The 17,458-nt window shown below is 37.3% G+C and overlaps 3 protein-coding genes across 6 annotated transcripts; 2 read left to right on the top strand and 1 right to left on the bottom strand.

Annotated features, from left to right (window-relative positions):
* Nucleotides 1-216: 216 nt before the first annotated feature.
* Nucleotides 217-3,221, bottom strand: LOC125280786 (urokinase plasminogen activator surface receptor). The gene is made up of 5 exons (XM_048211522.1): nt 3,174-3,221; nt 2,890-2,994; nt 2,666-2,812; nt 801-911; nt 217-694 (listed from the first exon to the last, which is right to left on the bottom strand). Exons 2-5 carry the CDS (start codon nt 2,909-2,911, stop codon nt 483-485), a joined length of 492 nt encoding a protein of 163 aa, XP_048067479.1. The 5' UTR covers nt 2,912-2,994; nt 3,174-3,221; the 3' UTR covers nt 217-482.
* Nucleotides 3,222-6,124: 2,903 nt separating this feature from the next.
* Nucleotides 6,125-12,627, top strand: smg9 (SMG9 nonsense mediated mRNA decay factor). Its single transcript, XM_048153098.1, has 13 exons — nt 6,125-6,685; nt 6,921-7,001; nt 7,108-7,336; nt 7,940-8,037; nt 8,119-8,231; nt 8,338-8,449; nt 8,532-8,627; nt 8,888-8,973; nt 9,752-9,858; nt 10,552-10,659; nt 10,757-10,882; nt 11,729-11,870; nt 12,054-12,627. Exons 1-13 carry the CDS (start codon nt 6,542-6,544, stop codon nt 12,130-12,132), a joined length of 1,521 nt encoding a protein of 506 aa, XP_048009055.1. The 5' UTR covers nt 6,125-6,541; the 3' UTR covers nt 12,133-12,627.
* Nucleotides 12,628-13,046: 419 nt separating this feature from the next.
* Nucleotides 13,047-17,287, top strand: si:dkey-79d12.4. 4 transcript variants are annotated; one of them, XM_048153093.1, is made up of 3 exons: nt 13,047-13,109; nt 13,535-13,644; nt 14,673-17,287. In XM_048153093.1, exons 2-3 carry the CDS (start codon nt 13,561-13,563, stop codon nt 17,043-17,045), a joined length of 2,457 nt encoding a protein of 818 aa, XP_048009050.1. In that variant the 5' UTR covers nt 13,047-13,109; nt 13,535-13,560; the 3' UTR covers nt 17,046-17,287. The 4 variants fall into 4 exon arrangements, with proteins under 4 accessions (XP_048009050.1, XP_048009052.1, XP_048009053.1 ...); XM_048153095.1 differs by having other exon boundaries at nt 13,057-13,125; XM_048153096.1 differs by having other exon boundaries at nt 13,081-13,448.
* Nucleotides 17,288-17,458: the final 171 nt, after the last annotated feature.

Genomic DNA, 17,458 nt, shown 5'->3' with positions numbered 1-17,458 from the left:
TTGTATTTAAATACATTTTTCCACACAGTATTTTGTATTTGTATTTTAAATACATTTCCATGTATTTATGCCCATCTCTGACTATAGGTTGGCTTAGTAGTTTCCCCCTAATAACAGCAAGCCTATAATAGCTTACGGTAGATGTTATGAAACTGTTACAAAAGATATATATAAAGATATCTATAAAGAAATACAAGAACAGTCTGGAGAGTAGGGAAAGCATTTTTTAATATGGCCTATTAAGTATTTCATATACAATTTCCATTTTCCATTCCAATTTTCATCAGAGGTCTCAGTCTCAGTCTTTTTTTTTTTTTTTTAATTATAAATCTTTGATGTGAATCATCGAGGCTCATTCAAACAACCAACTTCCAAACACAAGAACCTTTGCCCCAAAAAGGGACACTTAAACCAAATGTATAGAAGTCATTGCATTAGATTACAAATGTTTTGCAAAGACTGTTGTTTGTTGAAAGCATGTATCAGAACACAAATAGAGAGAGAAGTGGTACCAGTAGTACCAGCATCACAAAATAAACTCTCAAGCTCTGAGCAGCGTTACACAGGTTTCCCTCACAGCATTTCATGTAAACACCAAAGCCAGCCTGTAATCCCAGAGATTGTGTTGCATTTGTCCCACAGAACAACTTGCTTGTACATCCTTTCCTGGTCACCTTCTTGCCATCGATGTCAACTGCGAGAAAAAGAAGAGTTGGTGTAAAGTCCTAAATTAAAACTATTAATCTTTTGCAGTGACATTCTATGCATGATTTCAGTAAAACATTTTAAAAAATGCTCACCTGTTGTAATAAAGCACTGAGTCTCATCACCCTCACAAGCCAATGTTTTTGAGCAGTCAGTGGCATTGCAGGTGAAACATTGCTTACCGTTGAGAGGCTGTTGTGGCAAGTCTGTACAGGTTACATAATAATGATGAGAAAATAAATCAAATTGACCTCAACCCCATATAACACCTTGATTACTATACAGTGCCCTCCACAAATATTGGCACCCTTAGTAAATATGAGCAAAGGCGGCTGTGAAAAAAATCTGCATTGTTTATCTTTTTGATCTTTCATTCAAAAAATTCACAAAATTCTAACCTTTCATTGAAGGAAAAGAATTGAAAATAGGGGAAAAAGCTCATTATGAAATAAATGTTTTTCTCCAATACATGTTTGCCACAATTATTGGCATCCCTAGAAATTCTTCTGAGTAAAATATCTCTGAAGTATATTCCCATTCACATTTACATTTTTTAGAACACCAGGGTGACTAGGAGCATGAAATTGTGCAGCCATGACTTCCTGTTCCACAGGAGTACAAATATGTGTAAACACAAAGGCCAAATCCCCTTAATCATTCATCACAATGAGAAAAAACTAAGAATATAGTTCTGATGTGCAGCAAAAGATCGTTGAGCTTCACAAAATAGAAAATAGGTATAAGAAAAAAGCTAACGCATTGAAAATCCCCATTTCCATCATCAGGGAAATAATTAAGAAGTTTCAATCAACTAAAGATGTTACAAATCTGCCTGGAAGAGGTCGTGTGTCTAAATCGTCCTAATGAGCGGTGAGGAGGAAAGTTTGAGTGGCCAAAGACTCTACAAGGATCACAGCTGGAGAATTGCAGAGATTAGTTGAGTCTTGAGTCTAAGAAAGCCTAAAAAAAATTACCAAACAGCACCTACATCCCCACAAGTTTTTCGGGAGAGTTTCAAGAAAAATCCTTCTTTGCATATCCAAAACCAAACTCCAGCATATTCAGTTGTCAGACAAGACTGGAACTTCAAATGGGACCAGCTTCTGTGGTAAAATGAAACTAAAAAAATAGCTTTTTGGCAGCAAACCCACCAGATGGGTTTGGTGCACACATGGATAAAAAGTACCTCATGTCCACTGTTAAATATGCTGCTGGATCTTTAATGCTGTGAGCCTATTTTACTGCTGGAGGTCCTGGACATCTTGTTCAGATACATGGCATCATGGATTCTATCAAATACTAACAGATAAAAAATCAAAACCTGACCACTTCTGCTAGAAATCCAATAATGGGCCGTGGTTGGATCGTCCATCAGGACATTGATCCAAAACAAACATCAAAACCAACACAAAAATGTGTCACTGAGCATGAAACGAAGCTTCTGCCATGGCCATCCCAGTTCCCTGACCTGAAACCTAAAGAAAATGAGTGGAGTGAACTGAAGAGAAGAAGCACCAGCTTGGAGCTGGGAATCTGAAGGATCTGGAGAGATTCTGCATGAAGGAATGGATGTTCTGCATGTTCTCTTGTCAGGTGTTCTCCAAACTCATCAGGCATTATATATGAAGACTCAGAGCTGTTATCTTGGGAAAAGGACATTGCAATAATTGGGTGCCAACATGAACTAGAGAAAAACATTTATTTCATAATGAGCTTTTCCACCCATTTTCAATTCTTTTCCTTCAATGAAAGGTTAGAATTTTGTGAATTTTTTTAATGAAAGATCAAAAAGATAAACAACGCAGATTTATTTTCACAGACGCCTTTGCTCATATTTACTAAGGGTGCCAATATTTGTGGAGGACACTGTATATATGAATATATATAAATACTATAAATTCATTTTTAAAATACTATAATTAAATAACTTTTTTTTAAAAAGACCACATACACAACGTACCTGGTGCATTTTGAATGTTGCAAAGCTCTGCATTACAGCATTGGGAGTTGAAGGTCACTTTGCTTTGTCCAGAATTCATGCTCCCATTAACACACAAATAAGGATCTGCGCAGGTCCTCGTGCTGTTACTGTCTATTTTTCTGCCATCTACAAGGACCAATATTAAAACACCTTCAGTAACAAAACCTTAACTTACAAATTTTTCATAATCATGTTATTCTTACACGAGTATATGTTTGTGGTCATGGAGCCACAACGAGATGGACAGGTTACAGTATTTGTGCATACTCCCAGTGGGCCTGAACATCCGAAACACTTCAGTGCCAATGCTAAAAAAATTAGATAAATAATACATTGATAAGTCCGGTATTAGTATATGTTAGCAAAAGAAAGAATCTTTTATTTAAACAAAATACTGTTAACAAAAAAATAAACATGCTGAATAAGTGAATTGTTGAGTAGTTAGAAACAAATAGTAGACATTTAAAGTAAACTGCGCACACTTTACCTTCGGAGAAAAAAGCACAGGTGAGAAGCAGAGTGATGTGCAGTGCCATAGTTGGACTGAGTGAAGGATCTCAGCTTGCCAGGATGAGTTCTTATATATGCATTTCAACAGGCCTGTTTTGCATTACGCAAAGCACAATAAGCACTGATCTGCCTAGTTTCATCCAGAAAGTACATTTGTTAAGCAGAATGTTAAGAACTTGACCTCAAGGAGGAACAGAACAAATTTTGGAAAGGTCACATTTATTTATATTTATTTTTATGAAGGTATGACAAACTAACAAAAAACATTTTTACAACGTTTATTAATCTTGATGAATATAATTGTATTAATATAATACTGATTGATGATAATTTATGTTTGTTTTTAACACATTAGCCTATAGTGAAATATAATATCACAGATTGATAAATGATCGATGTAAAATCTTCATGTTGACATGAAACCTATGGATTAGGTTAACAAGCTAAACCTTGTTATGAAGTGTTACCTGAATTTCTTGGGCAACATTTGAAAAATGTTATCAAAGGGATATAATGAAATGAAGGTGAGGTTCAGTGTTGTTTTGGGCCCCACTGACTTTCATCACGTAGACAAAAATGCTTCAAAATATATACTTTTTTGTATGCATTACATATAAAGTCAATATAACACATTCATAATCTTTTCCCTTTAAAACATCACTCCATTTTATAACTCACAATTGAAAACACAGTTTGAAATGTATTTTATTCTTGCATTTACAGATATTTCACAAAGAAAACGACACTATAGTGCTTTTTTTAAAATTACACTTTATATTACGTGTCTTTAACTACTAAGTGTTTACATAAAAAATGTTAGGTAGAATGTGCTCAGTGTGTTCATGTTGTCTTGCAAAAAGGTTTTGCTGCTATTGAGGTGAGATACGGGTAAGGTTAGGGTCAGGTTTGGTGGTCTGGTTAGGTTTAAGTGTGGGTTAAGGTGTAAGTGAACTAATAATAGATCTAACAGAAATGAATTACAGCTGTAATTACATGCAAGTATGTAAAAACGTAGTGCATTGTATCAAATTATTAATTTAAATACTAGTACATATTAAAGAGCTAATATAAAGAGGAACCTTTTTTTTTTTTAAATAAATTAGATGTATTTCATAAATAGCCTACATGAAATGTGTCACACATATATCACAGATGGCTTGTCTTATCCTATAACTATGCATCTTTATATAAGAATGCAAATGTCATGTTTACATAACATGTATATTTATTCCCCTGTTTTTGCATTTTTCTGTGACGTTGCCATAATTAAAACAAATTCTTGGGATGATGCTTGTGTGCACAAGGACATGCGTGACTGATGCTAAGACTGTCGGTGTGTCAAGGTTACTGAATGCTTTCTACTGTAATTTTTTCATTTAATATTTATTTCTGTAAATAAAATGACCATTGAATCGTGAAAATGCAAGTTTGGATCATAATTGTGTCAAAAAGTTATTTTTAGAATAATGTTGTAGAGTATGTGTTTTAATAGCTTAACAGTCTACCACAGAGAGCTTTGCTGAATGAATAAACAAACAAACAAACTATATTTTATATAATTATGTTATATTTATATAATACAATTCCAGGGCTCTCAAGTGTCACGCACTGAGCGTGACAGTCACTCATTTCGGTCTTTTGTCACGCACTCCCGCCACACATTGTATTTCTCACGCAGAAAAACTATTTATCATATATTTAATATGCCGCAGCGCCCAAAGTGTATCTGGCCGCGCCGCTCTCTCTATGGAACCGGGCGGGCAGGAATCAAGCGCGTCTCGAACCTGCCACTTATCAGCCAATCAAAAAAAAAAAGAAAGAGGCTACACAATAGCCAATCAGAAAATAGCACTATTGTGTCTGGGTAAGATTTAACGCAACAACCAATGAAAAAAACGCATATCCTGGAATTGTTCACCATCATCCTCGTTCACCCACAGAGGAAAACACTGGAGCTCTGAGCATCACTTTGAGCACAGAGTAAGTCATGATCTCCTGTTTTAATGTTACAACAAATTCACAAATTGTTTGACACAAACAATGACAACTGCTGTTAGATAATCAGATAATCAGCTTCAGTTTTTCATGAGTGTGAACTTAGACAACAGTTTTACAGCCTGTTCATTGACACCTGCTCAGAACAAGTAGTCTAGGCCTAGTTATATTTTGCTATCACACGAAGACTGACATTTTGTTACATTAAACATCTCTCTCTCCAAATAGTTTTAATAATTTTATTAGCACTAAATAAATTAAAGTGTATTGCATTGTCGATGTTATAGGTCACTTTTAAAATCATGTCACATTTTATATCCTGGCCATGGATCAGTGTTTCCCATACATTGACTAGACTGTGGCAGCCCGCCACATTCTAATTGGTCCCACCACAGTCGCAAAATATGAATACGGATATGACGCGATATTTAAATTACCGTCCGTAATTAGACTAGCACCAATTAAGTTTTCGTGCACTATATTCAAAGTCATCTGAAGCCATTCCATAGCTTTTTTTTTTTCTTCCAAGAATTAGGCTAGAATACTTTTTGCTGCTGAATTATATACTCACCTAGTTTACTTATTTATTTATTGGTCAGCTTATGATTATATATTTTTATTCATTTTTTATTTTTATCTATAATGAAGTGGTGTGTTTAGTGCATTCTTTTACTTTTAGAGCACAAAATTGTTTACGAGAGAACAAATTTCTTCATTGATCTAGTCTCTTAATATTGCTCTTAGAATGCACTAGATTCATGCATTTAAATATAAAATGTACAAAATTTTACTCCGGGGTTTTTTAAAAAAAAAAATTTTAAATGGGGGGGGGGGCTGTCTCCAAAACTTGAGAGCCCTGCAATTCTATTTTTATAGGCTATATAATTTGACTGCCCATGCGATTTTATTAATCATATGATCGGAACCAAAAAAGCGACATTGCGTTTCCTCATCGGTCTATTTTCGGGTTCGTACCGTTTGGCTCACACAACAGTCTGCTACCTGTGGACGCTGACATCTTCAATTTAAATACTACAATATTGTAGAAAGAATATAAATGGGTTATTTTGCTACATAGTTGCATCATGTCAGTCGACATTGCTATTTAAACTAGGATTGCCGAGTCATTTATTAGTAAGTTATGGCTGTCTACAGTCCGAATATGTGAGCTAATAGTCATTAATATGTTTTGATATGTAATGTTCCTACCCTTTTTAAAAAATATAAACGTTAGAATGGCAAATATTCGTTTTGAACATTAAGAAAGTGCTTCCAACACTCTGCAAGAATAGTCATAATAGTAAGAAGTCCAGCACTCGCTTTAAGTGTTTAGCAAGCAAGCAAGCAAGCATGTCGGAGTCCGGCCACAGTCAGCCCGGTATGTACGGACAGGGAAGGAGGAGGAGGCGACGGCGAGACCGAGACCCAGGACCGCCGGGTCAAAACCTCTCCGGCCCCAGTCGTGATCGAGACTATGTTCCCCGTGAGCGCAGGGTGAGACTGTGTCTAAACCTACACAAACATGATTTTTGAATGATGAGCTAAATATATAATTAACATATTATAAGTATTAGAAATGTATAATTAATATTATAAATGTGGAAAAGTTTTTTTTTTTCTTCTACTCATTGTATTTGCTATTATAACTCGCTTTGTGCCCTGGTGGTCCCTGGCCTCCAATTTGAAAAACTGCCAGAAATGTTGTATTATTATTATCATATATTCTCAGGATGGGAGTGAGGAACCTACAGGACCCCTTCTACAGAAGACCCCCATTATTCTTGCTAAACCTCCTGGAGAGCGAATAAGTGTATAAATATAATTTGTTAATCTTACACAAAAATTCAAGTGAATAGCTTAGGTTTGTTTTGTATATAAAACTACTGATGTGTAAAATTGTCTTTGTTCGGTTTCAGTCCAAATCAAGTGCTCCAGCGAGTGGAGCCCCGTCTTTGGAAAAGCCGATCATGCTCATTAAGACCAGAGATGAAGGGGGGAAACCTGGGAACACTCCTGATGTGCCTCCTTCAGCCTCAGGTGCAGGAAGTGTCAAACTGGAGAGGGAAGGTCAGCGACCAACTCAACCCGTGTATCAGATCCAGAACAGAGGCATGGGCTCAGCTGCGTCCGGTGGAGCTGTGGATCGTCAGTAATTTTCTCATGTTTTGCTCCTTAAGGCCCCGATATACTCAAGGCGAAGTACTTTTTCGTTCGTCACTTTGGGAGAAACGACGCTTGGATGAATATGTTAATATGAGCTACTCGCTTTCCTTTAAATAACAAAATAAACACAACAAAATTGACATTGATGAGAAAACAGCAGTTAAGAAAGCATCTGATCGTAGAGATGAGGATGTTTGCATAAGCTCTGCAATTCAGCACTCTAGTAAAGTCCTGAAATGGACACCAAATAAACTTCATTTTGGCCTGATTTTTGCTTCAAGTATGTCAAAGCCTTGAAAGTCACCACACAATCAAAATCGATGATTCTTTTTCTTTTTTCTTCTTTATTTATTGAAATTTTTAAACCTAGCAAAAGCCCACATTACATATAAACCTACACCTACTTATTCACAGAAAAAAAATAAGAATTGTCCATTTGGATTTCATGGTGAATTAGACTCATCTTTATAATGACAGTGGTAGTTTCAATGCAAATATTTACACAGGTTTAAACCGTTGTGTGTGTGTTTTACTTTTTGATTATTTCTGTGATAAACTAATCATCTTTCACCATGTGATTTTCAGCTGTGATTGGCCAGACTAAGCTCCTCCCCCCTGAGAAGATGAAGCACAGCATTAAGCTGGTGGATGACCAAATGAATTGGTGTGACAGCGCTATGGAGGCAAGGGCATGTTTATTCTGTTAATAAATTAATAATAGTCGAGTGAATGTATGCTGAATGTGTGATTATTGTGTATCTCAGTATCTGCGAGACCAGACGGATATGTTGGTAGTGGGAGTTATTGGGCTACAAGGCACTGGCAAATCCACAATCATGTCTCTCCTGTCTGCTAACAGCCCTGAGGAGGACCAGAGGTAAGTCCTTCATCAGAATCATGATTCTGTATTTGTTACCAATTTATTTGCCTTGTATTCCACTTCATTGTTATTTCGTTTCACCTATTGATTCTCTGTTAAACAGGGCGTATGTATTCAGAGCTCAGACGCAGGAGATCAAGGAGAGAGCTGGGAACCAGAGCAGTGGAATCGATTTCTACATCACTCAGGAGAGGGTCATCTTTCTGGACACACAGGTCAGACTGTAGAGTCACACAGAAAAATGCTGTTTTCAGAATGCAGGCAGCTACTCGATAACATATTTTTTGTCATCTTCAGCCGATTTTGAGCCCTTCTATTTTGGATCATCTTATTAACAATGACCGCAAGCTTCCGCCTGAATACAACCTTCCACATACATACGTGGAGATGCAGGTGTGTTGTTGAAGAACATTATATGTCATGTACCATTTTACAAATAATTTTGTATAATATAAAATAATATTATATATTAATAATTACTACGGTATATGCAATGTTTTAATATGATTAATAATGTCAGACTTTTACATGTAGTATTCTATAGTTTATATGTCATGTACCATTTTACAATATAAATAATAAAAATATTCTATAATTTTAAGTAAACTGAAATTCTCCCTTTTCTTTTTCCCATTTCCAACTGTTTGGTTTAGTCTCTGCAGATCACTGCCTTCCTCTTTACCGTATGTCACGTTGTGATTGTGATTCAGGACTGGTTCACTGACATCAACTTGTATAGGTATGCTGAAATTATAACGACATGGAAATCATTTAGCATAACATTTTAACAGTTAGTTTCATTACTATATATATATATATATATATATATATATATATATATATATATATATATATATATATACACACACACTACCGTTCAAAAATTTGTGGACAATAAGATTTAAAAAAAGTTTTTTTGAATCTCTCATATTCTTACAGTAATATTGTGAATTATTATTACAATTCAAAATAACTTTTAGATTTTAATATATTTTGAAATGTACATTTTTAAAGATTCTTTGATGAATAGAAACTTCAAAAAACAGCATTTAATTGAAATAGAAATTGTAATATAAATGTCTTTACTGTAATTTTTGTTCCATTTAATGCATCCTTGCTGAATAAAAGTATTACATTTATAATACTTTTAACAGTAGTATCACCAGCAAAACTGGTGATAGTATCAAACTGCAAAAGACAATTTGACATCCGATTTGAGCATTCAGAGTGTCCAGACTGAGACGCATCTGTAAAAATCTGACTGGAAAAGCATTTCAAACCACCTCCATATGTGGTTTGAATCAGATTTGATAAGATTTCATGTGTTTTTTTGCTGTCCAGACTTTAAAAAAACCCATCTGGATAAAATTTAAATATGCAAAAAAATCTGATTTTTTGCTGGCAGTCTGAACATGGCCTTGGTAACAAATAGACAATAAATTATCTTAGGGACTACAGACATTCACAATTCCAGCATAGGAAACTGGTGACTCTATGTTGCCTAAAAATGTTGCCAGGTTTCTGCAGACTGCTGAGATGCTGAAACCCTCGACTCCATCTGCCAGTCACGACAGCACCGGCTCCTCAGGGGCAGATGATGGCTCTGAGTATTACCCCCACATAGGTAGGAAAACTATTCATGCTAAGTATTATCCAAATCATTTACTGAGCTATAATAAATTGTACTTTAAAGGTGCTATAGAGGATGTTTTGTTTTATACATTTTTGCAATATTACTTGAAACTGTCTTTACTAACTGATAAAAGACTATTTATTAGGTGCACTGAAAGGAATAATATTAATATACATCATCTGTGCACGAGGTAGGGCCTTAAAAACATCAGCCAATCGTTTGTGTGATCGACGCGTAAACGATTGGCCCTCTGGCTTGTCAATCACTGCCATGACGTTCCTTGTGAGAGATGTGCGCACTCCAAGTAACTTTCCACAGGCGCCGCATACAATGTTTTTGTCAGGAGACAGGAGTAACAACTGCAGAGTATGAGTTACCTGCGGTAAATCCGACATAATGAATCCACTAACACGACACAGCGAATGCCGGTGGTAAACACTCGTGTTCCAATACTCCTGCATGAGTTTTGGGAGGCGTTCCCTCGAAATGAGCTGTGAAGGAGGGGGGTTGTTCTTACGCATGCGCTCATTTCAAAAACTCACTAACAGTCTTTGGTTTCTCAGTCGTCGAAAACATCCTCTATAGCACCTTTAACATTCATAATGTGTGAAGCTGCTGGCAAATGCTCACAGATTTAGTTGTGTATGAGAGTTTAACTCATGTCTTTTCTTTCTGTTTTCATAGTTTTCTTGCAGAACAAAGCAAGGAGGGAGGAGTTCTGTCCACGAAACCTGAAGAAGATGCATATGGCAGTTGACAAGCTTATGGCCCATTCCCACCTAAAATATAAAGGTCAGTCCACTTTACGTGACCGTAAACAAATTCATTAACACCACGTGATTGGTGGTTTGGTGTTTGGCTGATTGACTTTTTTTGCTTCTGGTTGAAGGCACATTATCCATGCTGGATTGTAACATATTCCCGGGACTGAGTCGAGACTACTTGGAGGCAGAAGTCAATCTTTTTCTCTTACCTATGATGGAGAATGATGGTGAAGATGCTTTGACAAGAGCAGGTCAGAAAATAATTGTTGTTAGGCTAAATTTCAGAATTGTAGCATAATTTCAAGGAACAAGCCCAAAGAAATAATTTTGTGTGTAATAACCAAAAGTCTTCCCGGATGTCAAGAGGCATTTTCTGTTCTTTTTTCTTTTTAGTGAAATAACATTTTAGTGCTAAATACTGCTATTCATTAATATGTTTATTAATTAGATGTTTTGTTACCTATAAGGGGCTTTCGCATCAGATGAATGTTTTCATAGTTCCTATAACTATTAGTGGAAGTACCCACTTTTTGGCATGTCCAAATTTAACTTCTTCTTCAGAGTAGCGTCTAACACAGCACAATAGGAATTACCAGTGACGTAAGTGTACGTTGATTGGCCGAACGCATGTCATACAAAACATCGGCACCCGCCATATTTTAAAAAGCAGTGTAAACACAGTTCTCACATACTTACTCCAAAAGCTAACTCCACGAACATGGAAAACAGTTATAGATGGACATTTTATTATTGACATTGTTGAATGCCATGCTTAAATGACGTCACTGTTGGCCGGCTTACGTCACCTCAGAGTTCCTATCGGCGGTGCGAATGCAACCAGGAAAATGGCCCTAGGGGCATTTTTCATTCTTGGGGAATCGCCCTGGTTGCTAGTTGTTCCTATAACTAACCAATGCGTAAGCCCCTATATATAGCTCTCATATTGTCAGAGAGCTCATGCATGTAAAAATGACACAACAGATTTTTGTATCTTTCTCATGAACACTATGGATAGGTATCCTTTTCCATGATTCTCCATTGTTCTTGATGAACCTACTCACTTCAGTTGAATTTGTTCTGTATCTTTTGTGCACCAGGATCAGGCCCCCCTCTTTTCTCTCTGCTGCCTGGTTACAGAGGTCATCCCAGCTTTTCTTCACTGGTTTCTAAATTCCGCAGTCAGATCCTGGCTATGTCCCGCAGTCAGCTCTCACACACAATCCTCACTGAGAAAAACTGGTAAAGCACACCCCTGACATAATGCTTCTGTTCTTCCTTCTGGAACTGTATTCTTTATTTAAATGTTTATTTTTACATCATTTTGGATGAAATATTTCAATAAAAAAAAAAACATAATTTCCATTTATGCATGTATATTTGATGTCATATTAAGAGAATGGATGGCTGCATGTGTTTTTACAGGTTTCACTATGCAGCTAGAATTTGGGATGGTGTGAAGAAGTCATCTGCACTCTCAGAGTATAGCCGGCTGCTGTCGTAGACATGATGGTGTCACAAAGCCGTTCATTGTTAAAGAGGACAGGGCCTCTGCTCAGATGATTTCAGTCAGGAGGCAGTTCTCAGAGAGAAAATTGGGCTGCTGAAGGGCAGTAGCGTTGAATGAGGTTCAGGCTTCTTCTGTGAGGCCTGGATCACAACAGTGGAGTGCTTTACAGTTTGGGAGGAGTTGTATTCTGAGTTGTTTATTTTATGAAAACTAGCAGGTGCTTGACAAGGTCCATCCAATCATGTGCTGAACTCATTGTTATTGCATGAGATGACGTGCAAAGATGTTAAAAATTTTATTTATATAGTAAAAATGTGAAGAGGCCTGTGATTTTTATATTTTATTCAGCTGATGTAAATGAAACAGTATGATACAGCACACTTTGTGTCTGAACAAAAACTTGTAACTTAGATGCAATTGCAGCATGATTTTTTCCATATAAATGATTCATGAGATCAAAAATAAAAATGTTACTCGTTTCATCTTTAATTTCTAGGTGGTTTAATTTAATTGTATCAATCATCAATCAATATTCCATTTGCACCTACTATTTTTTTTGTGTGGAAAATTACTAAATCATCATTAATTATTGTTTATTATCACATATTTTTACTCAAAGTAATCATAATTACATGAAATCCTGCATATGATATTTAAAATAATTATATAGGACAAATTATTTGAAATTTATGGTTTTAATACATTTGTTTTTAAATGTTTGAGCAACATAACATCAGTGCGTATATATATATAAAATCTTATTGTAAACTTTTAAAAGACACCTGTAATCAAAATGCTAAATGAAAAAAAATCAATATGAAATTAAAAAAAAAAATAAAAAAATGTCGCGCATGCGCAATACATAGACTTGTTGTCCGGACGAATTTAGGAGACGGACTCGCGCGTGCGTACATTGTCTGGGGGAGGAGCCAGAACCAAAACACGAAAATTATTAATGAAATCGTTATGTTGTAAGTATACGCGTTGGTAAGGAACACTCCCGTTTTCAACTCAGTTTACAAACTATACAATATGTGAGAAATATACTACAGTGAAAGGTCTGGCACCATCTTGTTCTTTTAAATGGCAGGTTGCTTATACAGGTTAAGAGATGTTATTAATTATTTAATAAAGTGTGATATCCGCCCTACCTGGCATAACGTGATTGTTATAATTTGACAGAAAAAATTTAACTGCACAAACACAGACCACCCCCTCAAAAGTTCCTGGAACAAGATTCAAACTGATTTTAAATTGAAGGAAAAGTTGTATTATATTGTGGGTCGTTGAGATACTGTAAGTTAAACAGGGTACGCCAGTGCAGGTATATGTAGATTGTAATAATGTTACACCTTTTTGTGTGCTGGTTACATATAGTGTTTCCCCCTTTTTTCAGCCTAAAGTAGCTGCACAAGAGTTGGCATGGAAGTCTTACCATGTGAGGAGGTGGAGCGTGTTACTGGTTCCAAAATACATTTGCAGCAAGGTGGTTACAGTCAACAGTCTGTAAGTGGTGCTATGCATTCCCTATACACGTGAAAACATCTCAGGGCTCGTGTCTTTCAACAGATATTCTGGATTGGGGCAGAAACGTTCCGAATTACATGCTTTCCAAATCAAAGTCATGCACATGAGCAATGAAGCATGCTAAATGTTCTAAAGCCGTTTTTAGATTGCTTCCTAGTAGTGTGACACAAGTATTACTTTTAGGGATCTATTCTAAAAGTTCTGGTGGAATGCAAAAAGATGATTGCTGTAGTTACAATGTTGCACTTAGTGCCATTGTGCTCTTAAGCTAAATGTTTAGACTATTCTGTTACATAAGTATCATTTTCACTAGGAAAATAAGTTGATGAGAAATACAAATGTTTCTGCTGATATATACAGTATCATTAAAGTTTGTGGTCAGTAATTTTTTTTTAATATATATATATATATATATATACTTTTATTCAGAATCTTTGCATTAAGTCTATGAAAAATACAAAAATCATACAAAAATATTTCTATTTCAAGTAAATGCTGTTGCTTTAAACTTTTTATTTATTAAAGAAGCCTGAAAAAGGTTGCACGGTTATTAAGCAGTACAATTGATAAAAATAAGAAATGTTTCTTGACACCAAATCAGCATATTATAATGATTTCTGAAGGATCATGTGACACTGAAGACTGGAGTAATGATGCTGAGAATTCAGCTTTGCCATCACCGCAATAAATAGCATTTTTAAAATACATTAAAATAGAAAACAGGTATTTTTAATTGAAATAATATTTCACGGTATTACTGTTTTTAGTGAATTTTTGATAAATAAATCCAGCTTATATATTTACAGCATATATGTTTACATTGCTGCTGCTACTACTAATCTCAGTTTAACAGTTTTCTACATTTCTCCACTGAATGCAACCAAACCTTAATATTTTTCTCTATTTTTGATGTTTCACTCACTCCATCTCCAGGCCATCCAAACAACTTATCAAATGCGCACTGCAGAAAATACTAGTTTTCACTGAATTGTTTTCTTTGTTTTTAGGAGTATTACAAAACCACCATCTCTACATATTACGGCTTCTCGGACGACTCCAGTGATGAGGATGACTACAAAGCGCCACTGGCAGTTACAAGTGGAGAAAGCTCAATGTGCTGTGTTTGTGGAGACAGCATCCCCTTTCTGGGTAACATGATAGAGCACTTCAAGACGCACACAGCCGAGGTGCATTGTCACCTGTGTCGAGCAAAGTTTGGACGCGTAATGTCGCTGGCGTTACACTTAAAAAATGCCCACCCAAAGCACAGTCTCTTGTGTGAAATCTGCGGAGCTGTCTTTAGTTGCACGTGGCATCTAAACGGACATTTGGGAAAGCATCGGAAAGCTGCAATGGAGTTAAAAACTGTGGTTAAAATGGAAGAGAAAGAAGAAATTAGCATCAAAGAGACCATAAGCTGCATTGATTTGAGAAGAACAATCTTGAGAGATCATTCATATTGTATCTCAGCACAAGCAGCTAAGAATGACACTTCCAGAGACGTCCAGAAACGCATTGACAATGATATAAACTGCACAAATCAAGCCCCACACATCAAAACGGAAACCGAAAGTTTGCCTATTATTAAAGATGAACAAATTGATGCCTTCAGCTTTTCCTCATTCCCTTCGAGCCAATCAGAGCCACAGCATCTTCGCTTTGGACTCAAGGAAGAGAATGATCATGAGGATGGGCTTGGAGAAACTGTAGCTTACGTGGTGGCTGCAGAGGAGGAAATTAGGCTGGCAGAGGATGGAGAAAGTACTGACAGTGATGGTGACGCAAACCCTGATTCACTACCCCCTGGTGACACGGCGTACAACCCGGACGAGGACCTCAGCTCAGAGTCTGACGACAGCGACTCAAACTGCATCTCCAACAGGCGTCACCAAAAGATAAAGAAAGGTAAGCAACAGACACCCAACAGGAAAAGACCTGCAAGTACAAATCTAGGGACAATCAACATTGCAGAGAAATTTGGGTTTCAGTCTGATTCTCCCTTTTGTTGCTATGGCAAATTCGCTAATATGGAGAAACACATGGATGATTGCAGGAATAAGGTGATGTTCGCGTGTTGCCTGTGCAATGTGGTATGTGCGAATGAAGAGTTGCTGCTGAAGCACACAATCGAAAAACACCCAGCAGCTGGGTATATCTGTGCGTACTGCCACAAAGTTTTCCCTAGACAGGAACATTTCAAAAGTCACATCTGTGGGAAGAGATCTACAGGAGAAATTAACTTGCCAGCCTCCTCTGTATCCCATTTACCCACCGTGCCTTTATCTGATAGCAGTGGTCAGGGAAGACCTTTCCCCCCTACTTTGAACGCCAATCAGAATACCATTAAAATTATCAAAATAACTCAGACAGTGAACAAAGCTTCAACGGCACCTGATCCTCCACCTGCGGTGGCCACTTTGGGATCATCTGAAGTTCTGACGCTGCACCACCTGCTTCAGACAACTCCTCTTGGCACTGCTAAGGTGACTGATTTGGTTCCTCAAGTTGTGGCTATGCCGCAAACTCTTGTCAGGCCCAATTTTCTTCCAAGTTCTTATGTCGCTTGCCCGAAAGTTCCCGTCCATACACCTTCAGTAGTGCGTCCCTTGCTGTCAAATCCTGCCAGGATGACTCTTCGTATCCCTACCTCTTCCAATCCACCTCTTCTAACTCCAGTCATCGTGTCCTTCTCACCCACTGTGAACGTCTCTGCACCCACTCTTGTATCAGCCAACAAGCCTGTTCTGAGACAAACATCAGTGGCTAATATTAGACCTCTACCTGCAAATATCCTGCCGATGTCCTCAGTTACCTTTCCCACCCTGGTGAGTGCTCTTACCGGGAACAACCATCCTCAGGTTCCTCCTGCCCAGGTTCAGGCTCCGTTACAAATAGTGGCCATGTACATGAACCACAGCAGGGATTTGGCTCTTCATAAGCAATGTGAGCAGAGCTGGCGCTCCAAGACCATCTTCTCCTGCCGCCACTGCGGTGCCGTCTCGAGACAACCATCGCTAAGCGTGCGTCATCGCTACTTACACCGTGGATCAAGGTTGTACAGATGTCAGTGTGGAAGGTCGTTCCAGCAACAGCTGCATTTGCTGAGGCACCAGGTCCAGCATGCGGAGTCGGTCCGATTTGTTTGTGCACGGTGTGGAAATACGTTCGAAGGGGCGCATAAATTGACCTGGCACAAACGGAAGCATAAAAAAGGCAGGCGGTGTGCAAAAAAGAAATGCAAGGTGGCTTTTGACTGTAGCTGTGGACAGATGTTTGCAAGGCCGTCTGCATTGTTGTGGCATATGCTTAAAAACTCCAAACTTCCCAAACGCACAAGAAAAAACTCAATCTGTCTCTCTCTGAATAGTTTGAGTAAATGAGACACAAGAAAGACTAAAAACTGTTCTTTGTACAATGTTTGTATTATGTTATCAATGGTGGTGGACCTGATCCTTTTTTGTACACTGAAGACTTTGAAGGCCAAATCCATAATATGGTAAATGGTGACAATTTATAGGGTTAGTTCACCCAAAAATGAAATTTCTGTCATTAATTACTCACCCTCATGTCGTTCCACACCCGCAAGACCTTCGTTCATCTTCGTAACACAATTTAATATATTTCTGATAAAATCTGATGGCTCAGTAAGGCCTGCATCGCCAGCAATAACACTCCCTTTTTCAATGCCTAGAAAGCTACTAAAAACACATTTAAAACAGTTCATGTGACTACAGTTGTTTAACCTTAATATTATAAAGCGGCGAGAATTCATTTTGTGTGCCAAAAATAACAA

The sequence above is a fragment of the Megalobrama amblycephala genome, linkage group LG13 (genome assembly GCF_018812025.1).
Source record: "Megalobrama amblycephala isolate DHTTF-2021 linkage group LG13, ASM1881202v1, whole genome shotgun sequence".
Lineage (NCBI taxonomy): Eukaryota > Metazoa > Chordata > Actinopteri > Cypriniformes > Xenocyprididae > Megalobrama > Megalobrama amblycephala.
Note: the sequence above shows the minus strand (reverse complement) of the source record. Positions and strands in the feature narration are given on the sequence as shown.